The sequence below is a fragment of the Hippocampus zosterae genome, chromosome 16 (assembly GCF_025434085.1).
Source record: "Hippocampus zosterae strain Florida chromosome 16, ASM2543408v3, whole genome shotgun sequence".
NCBI classification, from domain to species: Eukaryota; Metazoa; Chordata; class Actinopteri; order Syngnathiformes; family Syngnathidae; genus Hippocampus; species Hippocampus zosterae.
This window is the reverse complement of record NC_067466.1, coordinates 5185341-5198713: the sequence shown is the minus strand read 5'-3', so window position 1 is coordinate 5198713 and position 13373 is coordinate 5185341. Positions and strand designations below refer to the sequence as shown.

Sequence of the window (13373 nt, the reverse complement as noted above, 5' to 3'; positions counted from 1 at the left end):
ATGCATAAGGTGAAGGTACATGAGTGTCAGATTCAACTATCCATCATAGTCTGAGCCAAAGTGGACTACAAGGAGCACACCACTCTTTAAAGTTCATTCATTCATTCGAATGAATGAATGAATGAATCTTTAAAGTAAATAATAAAAATTGAATTTGCTAAATTATGTGTTAACAAGAAATAAAGGGGAACTTTTTAAATATCAAATCTCATCAGCTCTATGTTCAAAGATGCAAAAATAAAGCAGACCAAGAAAAAAAAACACAGTCCCGATAATGTGAAGCTCTGGGGTTGCTGCATCTGGCACATGGTGTCTTGAATATGTGCAGGGTACAATGGAATATCAAGACTATCAGTCTATTCTCATGCAGTCCAAGCTTGGTTTTAGTTGCAGGTCATGGGCTTTGCAACAGAATATTGACCCAAAACCCACCTAAAAACACCCAAGAATGGCCACAAGCAAAACATTGGACTATTCTGAAGGAACCTTACAGGAGTCGCAATCTAAATCCGATTGAAGATCAGTGGAACGAGCTGAAACATGCCGTCTGGAGGAAGTCCCATTCACACTCGAGACAAACCGGCGCAATTTGATCGTGTAGAGTGGGCCAAAATACCTGCTGAAAGTTGCAGAAGTCTAATTAAAAGTAACAAAACTCTCTTGTTGCACTAATTGCCTTTAAATTATGTACAACAAAATACTAATAGTACCATTGTTTTCGTCCAGGCCCGTTTGTTTGTTTATTGAACATAAAACATACAGTAATAGTTTGACAGAAAATAAGTTAGATAAAAAAGTAAAAAGAAATCGGTCTTCATTCAACACAGTTATTATGTTCAAGGGAGTAGGATTAAGTAAAAAACTATCTAGTCCTACCCGTTTCATGAGTTTCAGTTAATTCACACTGCAGTTTTCAGTGAAACCACGAATCAAAAACGTATTTTTATTGGCTGGTTCATTTTCCTATTTTACTCTTTTTCTCGTCAGGCTCACGTTATATCTGCGACCACCGGGTTTTCTTTCATTAAGAGCGGTGTAGTTGTAGTACAGTAATAATGTCCGCGGGTCGCTCTTTCGTTTTTTTCAGATTTCCCCTGAGGTTACACTGCCACCTGGTGGCACTTCCCCCATGTACCGCAAGAGTTTAGCTAACTTTGTCAACCACGTCACCAAAACTAACGTCGTGGAATTTGGCTTCAGCATTCCGGAAAACAAAATGAAGCAATTCCTTCCAGTTGGCAATCGTATTTAAAAAAAAACATTTTTACTTTTTAGCCAGAATTATCGAAAGGCAGGGTATTTAGTAAGCAATTAACTTTTGATTTACAGGATATAAAAATGACTCCACCAGCGATCTGAACACACTGCAGTTCTTGTAACTTATGTACTGTTAGCAAATCATCACATGACAGTGTCACTTGAGCAAAAGAACCAGACCAACTTTCAACGTTTCTTTTTAACATCTATTTAATGCTACCATGAGAAATTTGGAAAATACAAAGATCAGTTTATTCATACATTTGAAAACCTTGAGCATTTACCCAAAATATAAAAGAAAGCGAGGTTATACTGTGTATTACAAATTATTGAGAAAGGGACAGAACTGCGGAGAAGTGAGAACCTCAATTCTATATGTCAAATTAGTGTATGTGTGTGCGCGTGTGTATGTGTTGGGGTCCCAAATCCAAAGAAAAAAAAGGTTTGACCAACAGCTAACGACCGCTGGTAAAACTTCTCTCCATAGTGGCTGCGTTTTGCAAATACAACTCTGTTGGATAGAAGTCCTTCCTGATTTTCAAATCATTCTTGCAAAAAAGGGGGCGGGGAGGGGATAACCAAAAAACTTTTCACTATGCTTTGACTCTCTGTAAATGGAAGAGGATGGGATTATTTGTTATGGTGAGTAAAACAAAAATCGACACCGTATGCGTAAGATTATTATTTTTTGCTTATTGATTACATCTGGTTGAAAAGATCAGAGTTCACACATGCACACAAACTGACTGCTCGCACAAATTCCAGAGGCAGAGATGTGCTTTCAAAGGGTAGCGCAAGGCGTCACGCTGCTGGTGCGTAAGGAGATGGGGGGGCTGATGACCCGACGAGGTGGGTGTAAAGTAAGACAGGGCAGAAGTGTCAGGACTAGTTTTAATAGCACCCTGCTGTGGAAGTTGCAGCTCCCCTTAAGCAGACTAGCCCCTCTGCTCACCCCCGTCTGCAGCTCAGGAAATCCATGTGGACCCAAAGGTGTGACTGGTGTCTGGATATGCCCCCTCTAACCCAGGATGGTCGCACACTCGTGCTAATGTTCGTCTGATCTACATCTTGTCTGTGCACTAAATAGGTACCCTAAACATTTGGTGAAGACAAAGAAACCTCAGAGACCACACATCGACAAAATTCTACCGCTTAAAAGTCTACCGAGAAGCTGGGAAGGGGAATCAGGGGGAGGGAGTGAGGATGTAAAGAAAAAGACAAAGGTCAAAAGGTGCCTTCTAAGCACGCTCGCCACGGATTCGGCGGGCCAGCTGGATGTCCTTGGGCATGATGGTGACCCGCTTGGCGTGGATGGCACACAGGTTGGTGTCCTCAAATAGTCCCACCAGGTATGCCTCACTGGCTTCCTGCAGACGCACACGCAGACAAAAGACACATTTCCATATTTTGAAATTTGAATATGTGCACACCTATGTTATTATAATTGAAGGGGAACCCGTTCGTTTTTATCCATTTCAAGGCGCGGCCATTTTGCCACTGCTGTTGACTGAAAATTACATCACAGCCAATGGACTCAGCTTGCGAATGTCACATGACCAAAACCAGAAAACAGGTGAGCTGGGATTGGTTGTTACCCATGGACATGCCGGGAACAAAATTTGGCCCAGCAATATGCGGTGACGGTGGCTGTCTCTTGCCGAAAAATACACGATCGGGTAGGTTGGAGGGGAGGAGGGTCAGGGTTTTGCTGGCCGATGTGTTAAAAAGTTCTCGCGACAGGCCGAAATGTAGTCGGCTACGGGTTACGGCAGTACCGTATCCAAAAATAATCGCAGACGGGAGGAAGGTGCCAGCCATTATGCCCGGGACCGGCCTATAAATACACCAGCCATTTGGGGGGATAACATTTTTCTGAAATTCCCGATGGCCACTCCACCCCGGTCGTTACCTGAGCCCTTCGGCACTGTGATGTCATTTTCAGTTGACGGAAAGTGGCAAAACGGCCGCCCTTTTGTGATGGATAAAAATTGATGGATTGTGCTACTATTTCATACCGTACATATTCCACATACGCAATATTAATATCTATCTATCTATATAGTATATTAAAAATATTTGTGTTTAGATGAGTGGGGGTTCAGCACCAGCTATTTTCAGACCCTCCTTTACACGATCACGTGATTAAAAAAAAAAAAAAAAAGCATACACATGTGCCATCCAGAATGTTTGGATTCTTGAGACATGAAAAAACATCCGTGGCATTGAATAAGTAAAAGAAAACTAGCAATGTAACCACAACTAAAATTGAAAAAACAAAACATTTTTGTTCAGAAAATAAAATAAAGACAAGAGTGCTTTTCAAATTAACAAACTAAAACTCCATATTACATTTAGACATCTAACTCAAAGTAACAATAGTGAAAATGTCTTTCGCTTTTGCCTTTGTCAATTGATTTCATACATTTTGGGGTTTAATTAAAATACAGTATATGTATTCGAATATTAACACTCGTACTACCAGGATTTCAAAACTGTAAGACCTATCGTCCTTTTGACGGCTTGGGCTCTTGTTGCACTCCGACGATATAATCGCCTAAAATGATCATTACTCACTGCTTGAGTGACTATAATAAAGGTTTTGTTGATAAAAGTTATGTTTTGAGTGTCTTTTAATGTAAATTATTTCATACAAACAAATGAGAAACAACAGCTCTCACGCTGCGTGCAAGGTTAGCTGTTATTTAAAAAATTGTTTGGTGCAGAAGAAAAGGAGATCGAGAAGACTTTGCCACAGTTTACTTTAAAGAAGTAAATAGGAAATATGGCCATAAAAAACAACTATTTGTAGTTTTTCTAAAAGCCCCCAAAAATAAAAGCTATCATAAGAAATTCAAACTATCATAACCAAACACAAACCTGCAGAGCACCAATTGCGGCGCTCTGAAAACGCAAGTCAGTCTTGAAGTCCTGCGCAATCTCTCTGACCAGGCGCTGGAAGGGCAGTTTACGGATCAGCAGCTCCGTTGATTTCTGGTACCGACGAATCTCTCTCAGAGCCACAGTACCGGGCCTGAAAGAAAATACCAAGCAGCCTTACTTTAAAACTCAAAATAACACCACCCGATCGACAAAAACCTTCAACATCCAAAAACGTACGTGTCGATAAGTGAGAAATCAGCACATGTTTTGAGTCAAACAACAACAGGTATTTTCTTCGCATTCTGTCATGTTGCCTGATTTCTCCAACCTCTTAATATGATCGACAATTTGACACATCATGATTCCTATTAGCTGCACAGGTTACCTGTAACGATGGGGCTTTTTGACGCCCCCAGTTGAGGGGGCACTTTTGCGTGCAGCCTTGGTGGCCAGCTGCTTGCGAGGAGCCTTTCCTCCTGTGGACTTACGGGCGGTTTGCTTGGTACGAGCCATGACCACAAAGTATTAACCTAGAAGAAGTATTAGAGGTTAAGACTCATATATAAGAAATTAGATACTTACACATAACGCATTGACAGCTCCAACATATTACTTCATATTGCATTTAAATCACAGCATTATTTTGTTGAAATAATTGTTCGAGCACTGCTCCACATTTACGGCGATTAGATTTCTTACGGTCCAATAACTTGGGTTTAGGGAAATAAACTCACCGCAATGGATTAACCTTGAAATTAGTAAGTGAAACTCAAAAGTTCAACTTTCAGTTACGCTTGCGAGGTCAAATAACAAGGCGGTGATAGCGTAATACGTATATTCGCACGAGTTGATATGACGTCACACAGCAACCTCATTTTACCGTCATCCAACAGTTGGGAGATTCCGGAGCACACCATATGTGACAGTTGCTACTGTGACAACGTAAATGCGCCTGGAAGTATCGTTTGGTTACAGTCAGAATTATTTCATAGCTGTGACGCGTGTTCTTTGCGTGAATTCAAGAATGTTTCTTCGTCGTCAGAATTAAGGCTCGAAGTTTTGAACCGTCATTTTTTATAAACTGGCGGCTTGCAGAGTCTGGTAATAGTTGACCACTCGTCGTTCTTAAAGGGTAAAACCCACCCATAACATCCATAAATCTTGTTTATTCCTCGAACTGGCCAGTATACTGTGACGCTTTGAAGGCCACCAATCAACGTTGGCTTACACTTGCTGAGAACCAATGACCTGGAATGTTGCTGTTGTTGGGGGCGGGGACATCGATTTATCGCTCGCCTCCTACCCTCGGGATTTATGGCCGCATATGAAACGTTAAAGGCTATTAACATTGAGCCGGACACACGACATCGCCAGAAGTCCACAGTTACACAGACTATCACTAAAATGTAGAAAACATTTATGAGTGCCATTAGATCACGCGGAACGGCCGCTGAAACAAAGCAGTTGGATAAAAATAGCCGATGAAAAGAACACATACGTCGACGTTTAGTAGCACTGAGCCGTTTTCCTCACTTGTGATGGGGGGCTGCTTTTCCGCTTCATCGTAAACCTCGGCATTAGACGACGTTTTTAAAACACACTAAAATCCGATCCCGATAAATTTTACACACAAAGTGCAACGAGCGCCACAGTATGAAAACCTCACCAGAGTTCACCCACCAAGGGCAATTTAAGCGCCGTTTCCAGCAGTGACTCGAGCGTGTTGTTGCAGTGTCAGATATTTACTATCTCGCACACAATGGAAGCGCAACGAGCAAAATGGCGGCCGTGTCAATCATGTCTCCCACAATGCAACTGCCAACGAGTGTAAACAAACATTGGAGTTGCACTCGATTTACCTCATAGCACCAAACACTGACAACACCACGATAATTCCAAACCGTTATAACATTATATATTATTGTAGCGAGGCAGTTTATAGACTGCTTGATTCGCGGAACAAAACCGAGAAAAAATGGGCACGTAGTTTGGAGGAATAGTAACTAAGTTGAAGGCAATGCTTGTCACACTAAGAATCACGTTTTTAAGTGTAACCCGATAAAACCCCAAATAACAGGCTGGGTGATTCATTTCATCTGCTTGTACAATCAACCTCAGTGTTAACTGTCAAACATGACAGAACTTGTCAGCATATATTTGTTTTGGAAGAAATGTGGAATGGCGGGAGGCTAAACATTATTTCTGATGGTTACATTTTTTGCTCTTTTTATTTGTTTGAAGTATTCATTAGTGTACAGTATATTAAATGTAAGTATTATGGTGTTTTAAATCTAGTTCAGTTTAAATATAGGTGGACGTGTTGATATAAATCAAATACAGCGCATTGGCAAAACGCCAATTTCCTTTAAAATCTAATATCTGACAAATCTTGCACATTTACCTGCGTAATGGCTTCACGATTGGCATTAGCTATGCCTTTATATGGGCTACTTTTACTATACAGCTTTTATTTGACATAATTTTAATTCTAAATTGAAGTGAATACAACATAAATCGATGGGTAATCCAAAAAATCGGAAGACATTTTCTGCCCCTCCCGTCATAAAACTGTAAATAATTAATGCACAAAATACATAATCATGCATTTGTTATGTAAATTATAATTGCCCTGAGACAAAATGTGACCGGAGTAAAAGTGATTCTGAAATATTTTAAATAGCAAACAGCTTTTGAACATCCCATCAAAATGGCGGTTACTCACGTCATGCTAAAGACATTCTTGGCCAGTTAGCGTAGCAGCGAACACAACTGATATGCTGCGTACTCGAACAAAACATGAGAATTGATTTGCAAACCCAAGACTGCAATTGGAGTATTACTAGAATTAAGTAAGTATTCAAATGAAACTCAAGTTTAAGCATTTACTCTGCAACACTCTAGAATATGAGTTTGTTTTTCAGGTGCCTGAATGTCTGGAACAGTACTGTGCCAAACATAGCAAAACAAATAAAATCTTAAATAAAAATTCTATTGATGGTGGCTCTGGATCAATCAAAGGATGGTTTAGTAGCTATTAAAAATGTTTTTTAAAAAGTATAAAATAGTGAATTCATCAAGATTTTTAGTGGCGAGTTGTCTTCCAATACTGGAGTGAACCAGAAAATGTTCAGTTCTGGCTGCAAAAATATTTAGTCACTTTAAATTTGCTACAGCAGTATGGTGGGCCAAGTGAGGACACAAGCTTTGATCCCAAAGATGGACATTGAACACACAGCTTGTGTGGGGTTAACAAATTCTAATGCTTGCTCTGGCTTCCTCCCACTTTCGTAAAACTTGCATGCTCGACTCATTGACGACTCTAGCCCATAGGTGTGAATGCTCATTTGTGCATATGTGCTCTGTGATTGGCTGGCAACCAGCCCAGAGTGTACCCCGCCTCTCATCCAACGAAGGTGGGAAGGGCTCCATCTCATCTTTGATCCTAATGAGGACACGTGTAATTGAAGAAATGGACGTTTGGACACATTTTAACCCACTAAGACGAAATTCAAGAGCACGGTTGAGTTTTATCTGTGACCTGTAGATTTTGATTGTGTTTCTGAGGGCACAATGTTTTTTATTTTAATGCAGTGTCACCTGAGGGATTGAAGATCACACATTCACTGATGGCTTTTGGCCTTGACGCTTGTGTGCAGAGATTTCTTCAGGTGCTCTCAATCATTTGAGTATTTTATGTACTGTAAATCAGTAGCCTCCAACCACCGGTCCACTGACCACTTGACAACAAAATACATAAATGAATAATAATACACATGTACTTTTGTCGTATACATATGCCCCAATCAGGAACATCTGTCACCACTCCCTGCCTCCTAATGTTGATTATCTGATCAGAAATACAGTATGCATATATGGCAATTCCCCACCCTACTCCCCATTTTCAGCCCCACCAGGTTTGACATGAAAACTTTGTTTTTATGATTGATGGAAAACTTTTGTAATGACCATCGATGGATTAAAAAGATATCCAGTGAACCTGCCACCATGAAAACTCTCCCAGGTCTACTATTACATGCGGCAGAATGTGATATATTCTACCCCTCGCTATTTTTCCTCTCTCTTTTAGTAAATATTTGTAATTGCATCTATCTATCCATCTCGTCACGACTGTAACCTATGGCAATTAGGACATGTAAAACCAAGAAGCAGGAATTATGCAGCATCATGGACACATTCTTAAGTGCTATTCCTGAACAGTTTTATTTGTTTTATATCTAAAACTTTAAGGTCCCATTAGTTTCAGACAATAGTTTCACATTAAAGTACACAGTGCCTTACTTTTGTCTCACGTGAAAAGAAAGAGGCTTCATGTAAGGCAGGAGGAGCAACATTTGCAAGCGATATACTGGGTAAAACAGTTACAGAATACAACCCGTTGGTTTTTAATATACTGTAATTGAAACTCCACTGGGCAGTACCAAATGAGTGTACCATACATCAGTATTTCTGCTGAAATATACATTTCAAGAACTACCGTACATAAATCATTTGCGTAATCTGGGCACAGTAAATTACATTACGGTAGCAGTAAAATACATTTTTCACTCAAAGAAAAATTGTCATTTTCCAACAAAGTAGGATCAACATGTTTGTCATTTTAGAGGAAAACATTCTCAGCTTTATTAATGATAGACCAGGTGTCACAGCTAGATAGATGTAATGGGGAAATGAAATGTAATTCGAAAAACCTCTTTAGAGCTGAACCTTAAATTTATCATCTCCTTTCCTTTTTATTTTGGTGTCTGCGAGAACTGCACCGCAATGCTTGGTCCACCTTCTAACAAAAGTACCAAAACATTCCATTAGAAGTAACCAAAATGTGTTTTGAGTAAATGTACATAAAATGGCACCGTCACAAAGAACATAAAAAGACAATGACACCCACTATTTGAACTGACGTTAACCCACAACGGATCGCCGTCAAAAGACAAACATGGACACAGTGTACTGCCTACCTGTGTGCATACTGGTGGAGGGAAGGTGTGATGGTGCTGAACATCCATCCTCCTCCCCGTACCTTGTGCTGTCATATTTAAAACGAATGAAATGAACAGTGAAGTACACAGAACTGTTCTGTAAGAGAGTGCATGCATTTCTAAAATGCAAACCTTATTCCCATTTATGCTCAAACCCAGCGGCCACGTCTAAAAAAATAAGTCATACCCCTTTACTATGGGTTTATTTATACATGTGTGTGTGTGTGTATATACACACACAGTATGTATGTAGTATAATATTAGACATTTGTGGTTCCTGTTTTCAGTACCTTGCATCTTTCATATCATACATTTATGACTGTTTTCACTCAAATACAGCAAACATGGACTCTTGGACAAAACCTCCTGTACATTCAGGACTTTCTGTTAAAAGTCTTACTGTTTCCTTCACAATTTGTTAAAAAATCCAGAACAGCAAAAAAAAAAAAAAGGGTGGTACAACAGTCCAACTGTCCTGCAGAGGCTGATCGACCATAGCTCAGTCTTTCTTCGAAAGAAGATTTCACAATTCCTCAACAGCAGAGGTTTCATTCCGTACATATCTCTGTTTCTGGCCTCTGGATACCCAAGTCGGTCTGGAGGAAGGCTCCCTGGCCTAACGCGGTAGAATATGCTCTGTTGTTGTGCGCCAGGTAGGAGTTACAGCCGCTGCGTTTTTGAATGGGGCCCTGTGGCTGAGGTACTGGGTGGTAATCGTCCAAGTTGTCGTAGTGGGATTGCACCGGTTTGCCGCCGTGTTTGAGATACGGGTAGTCTCCGTCCAGTTCGGCTTTGCCGTGGCCGTAGAGAGGCTGCTCACGCATGCTGTGCGATCGTTCAGGTTTGCGGTGGGCGAGCTCTTCATTGGGAGCGGATGGCTGATCTTCTGGACCGTGACAGGTGTTTGTCATTTTACTTTGACTGTGGTGGGGATCAGCATCGTGGCACTCATACCACGTCTGGAAGCTCCTCTTGTTTGTGTGCTCTGGCTGCCGGTGTGTGGACAGGCTGCTGCTGCTTTCGCCAAGCTTTTCTCCTGAGCTAGCTTGCTTGGATTCGTGCGGGCTGCTCTCCTGCTGATGGGAGAGATCGCTCAGTGTTGCAGAAACGGAATGAGACGATTGGCATTTCTTAGAGCCGCTTTGCTTCGTCGGCCCGTCCGACTTGTCTCCTGTTGGAGCACCTTGGGGGTGCTTGTCACTCTCCAAACATATGAGGACGTTGGCGTCCGAGATCATATGTCTGGGGAGATGGCGACTATCTTTGTTCTCAGTTGTACTCGGCAAAGCTTTACCTGGATCAGACTTACTGCGCGAGTGCAGGGTGTCATAGCCAGCTATGTCAACTGACGTGAATGAGCCTACATTGTCATATTGTGAGAGCACAGGACCTTTAATCTTTTGTCTGGCTCTACTCTCTCTGCGGATAGACTGCATGCGCAAACATTCGGACTCCTCGGGCTCCCAAGAGAAGTAAGAAGGAACTTCCTTGGCACTGTGACTTGGTGGCATGTCCCTGCTCACAAAGCTGTGCTCCTTACCAGGCGGGAGGACATTGCGAGCGAGGTAGTGGTACCCCGTCACCTTTCCACTGGGTCTGCAAACAACTGCCCCTGAATCTCGACAGGCTGAGTGGACATGGCGTACCCGGATGGTGCCATATGGGTCAATATCATAATAAGGGCCCTCCAGTGGGATAGAATCGGAGTAAGGACTGTAGCGGTACTGCACTCGCCCATTCTCAAAATAAGGCTGCAGTTGAGTGACGTGATAGTCGGCTTGCGAGGACTGCTGCGGGGGCTGCTGGTAGGGTTTGCACTGATACACAGGTCGATGGTAATAGAACATGTCATCCGGTGGAACTTCAGTCCTTTGGATGGGTACTGTGCGGATAGTGGCGGGAACATGGAGCGAGTGCACTCTGCGAATGGTGGGGTAGCCGTGGTTTCTGTCATGGCCATAACCCTGATGTCCCGGAGTCCCATAAACACTCCGGGTGTTTCCTCTGGCCTTGATAGATTGGTGGTAGGACCTTGGGCCTAAAGTGCTGTACCTACCGTCGACTCTGGCACTGTAAGGTATTTGAGGTTCGGATTTGGACACATACGAGAGGTGTGAGGGAACGCTGTTAGGTCTGTAGTGATGCGGCATGGGCTGGGAACCCATTGAAACGGGCCTCTGGTGGTAGTATGCAACTCCCGAAGGCTCAATGATAACTGCTTCACCTTTAGCATGGTAGAGATGTGTGGAAGATTTGCGAGGTGAAACTGGATGTTGAGGAAGAGCATCCCCCCGATGGCTAGCAGCAGAAGTCTCGCCCAAGGTATGGTAAGAAGCTTCACTCAGACTGAGTGCGGCGGTTGCCAGTTTGCTCTCCACTGTGCGAATTGGAGGGGCTGGGGGTGTGAATCCACCGGGGTCATTTTTAGCAAACTCTGGGCAGGACTGCTTTAGATTTATGAGCTCCCATGGTCTGTCGACATGCTCAGAAGAGATCTGTGCCACTACTGAATTGGTCTTTGATAGCGGCTGAGTTTGTACCTGATGAGGCACCTGAACTTGGCACTGCCGCTCAGTTTGTGTTTGATGTTGGGCAGGTGACGACACCGGATTTTTGGCCTTTGGAGCTGCTGTAGGCGGCTGCTCTGATGATGATGGGGGTGATGTTGGAACACTTTTGGGCTTTGTGTCTTCCTTTGGCTTCATCTGAGAAAGTGACATGAATGTTAAGCTGTGTCAACTAACACAAAATGGAAATAATCACAAATTTGCACATGTGTAAATATTATCAGAAAACAAACAATAATAATTATAAAATGGAATCAGATGTTGACGTAAATTAGTATTGGATGGATATTTAGCTCGGGGTGTCAAATTCAATTGCAGAGGAGACCAATTACACATTAGGATGTGGGCTGAACTGAAATTAAATATTTACACGGTGCTCCAAATTGTTCTGTAAATTATGTTTTGTCTTTTCTCAGACTTTTAAAAAATAGTCTATTCAAATGGCACTTTTTCAAGTCAGCAACAAACCTTCCAATAAACCGGCCCCTCCCCAAAAATAAAGTTTGATTAAAATACAGGATTCCAAATTATTCTGCACAGCCGTGTTTCAAAGATATCTTAAAGATCATAAGAAATAATACAAAGCTATATTTGCTGAAATCTTCAGCATCGTCATACCAGATCAAATGACATCTGAACGTAGGATCTCTTTTTTGATAGCAGCTTTGCAAGTCTTTCATCCATCGCACTTGCACGCGGCAGATATATTTGCATAATAGGCCATAATTAGCCCAGAGGCAGGTAGTTTGACAGGTGTGAGTTGGGTTGACAGACAAGACATATACGGTCGATGGATATACTGTATATACAGTATAGCGATGACGGATAAACGAATGACAAGACACTCACTTCAGCAAGACGTTGTCGGGAGCCCCTGGGGTCTTTGTTGCTGCCACTGGGAAGGGGTGCACTGCCCTCAATAGCCTGTGCACTGGTGGGCACTGCTTTGGTACTGGTGACACTGGTACAGACTGAGTCATGTACAACAACGGACTGACTTTCTGGACTCGTGGCTGGAGAATTCAGGTTGGCTGTACTTTTAGGGAGAGGGATGACCTTTTTGTGAAGCTTATCGGAAGGAATCGAGTCTATTTCAGGTGGTTTCCCAGACAGAGTAGTTGTGGCTTGGGCACTGTCCGGCGGCCTGGTTGTCATGCTGGTTAACTCAAGCGCCTGCTGTTCTTTCGACAGGTTAGAAGAAGAGGGAATACATTGGATGGAGGTGGCAGACACGCTGCTCTTTTGTGACACTGAACTTCCTCGTTCGGCTCCCTCTTCAAAGGAAGTCTGTAAATGTGGGCCTGATGATGCCTTGCCGTAAGAAAAGTGTGGCTGCAGAGGGGGCACAGGTGTCAGGGGCTCGCCAGACCAAGGCTGGGACTGTATGGAGACTTGCTGTGCTGACCCAGCAAGAACCAGGGCCAACATGCGAGCGGCATCTTTCGGAGGAGGAGGAGGGGGAAGAAGAGCGCCAGTGGTAGGTGGAGTGCTGAGGGAATGTGCGGCGAAGTCTTTTGAATCTGGAACGCTTCCACCTAGCAAGGAAACGAGTGATGTTTGAAAAAAAATTAATTCGTTGTAATACAGATTGCGCACAGGCAAGTAAATGTGAAAGGAGATTTGGAACACTTCATGACAAATATAAAGAGATGACATACCGTACATATAAACG

At 42.6% G+C, this 13373-nt stretch overlaps 2 protein-coding genes across 10 annotated transcripts in view; both read right to left on the bottom strand.

Moving 5' to 3' along the window:
* Positions 1-1449: 1449 nt before the first annotated feature.
* h3f3c (H3 histone, family 3C) lies at positions 1450-5971 on the bottom strand. Of its 3 annotated transcripts, none has more exons than XM_052046314.1 (4): positions 5804-5971; positions 4523-4667; positions 4135-4288; positions 1450-2624 (listed from the first exon to the last, which is right to left on the bottom strand). In XM_052046314.1, the coding sequence occupies exons 2-4, from the start codon at positions 4648-4650 to the stop codon at positions 2496-2498; spliced, it is 411 nt and encodes a 136-aa protein (XP_051902274.1). In that variant the 5' UTR covers positions 4651-4667; positions 5804-5971; the 3' UTR covers positions 1450-2495. The 3 variants fall into 3 exon arrangements, with proteins under 3 accessions (XP_051902274.1, XP_051902275.1, XP_051902276.1); XM_052046315.1 differs by having other exon boundaries at positions 5818-5962; XM_052046316.1 differs by lacking the exon at positions 5804-5971 and adding an exon at positions 4872-4895.
* A 2360-nt stretch (positions 5972-8331) lies between these two features.
* The window catches only part of arhgap32b (Rho GTPase activating protein 32b), a 115275-nt gene continuing 110233 nt past the window's right edge, over positions 8332-13373 (bottom strand). For all 7 annotated transcript variants that reach the window (XM_052046205.1, XM_052046208.1, XM_052046209.1 and 4 more), the window contains 2 exons: positions 12551-13236; positions 8332-11839 (listed from right to left, as the gene is read on the bottom strand). In XM_052046205.1, coding sequence (XP_051902165.1) covers positions 9683-11839; positions 12551-13236 — 2843 coding nt within the window. In that variant the 3' untranslated portion in view covers positions 8332-9682. The remainder of the gene's footprint in view (positions 11840-12550; positions 13237-13373) is intronic.

Coding starts and splice junctions, on each gene's coding strand:
- h3f3c (XM_052046314.1), bottom strand. CDS start 4,650: ATGGCTCGTACCAAGCAAACCGCCCGTAAGTCCACAGGAGGAAAGGCT. Junction 4,289..4,522: donor AAAAAGCCCCATCGTTACAG/GTAACCTGTGCA, acceptor ATTTTCTTTCAG/GCCCGGTACTGTGGCTCTGA. Junction 2,625..4,134: donor CCGCAATTGGTGCTCTGCAG/GTTTGTGTTTGG, acceptor GTGCGTCTGCAG/GAAGCCAGTGAGGCATACCT.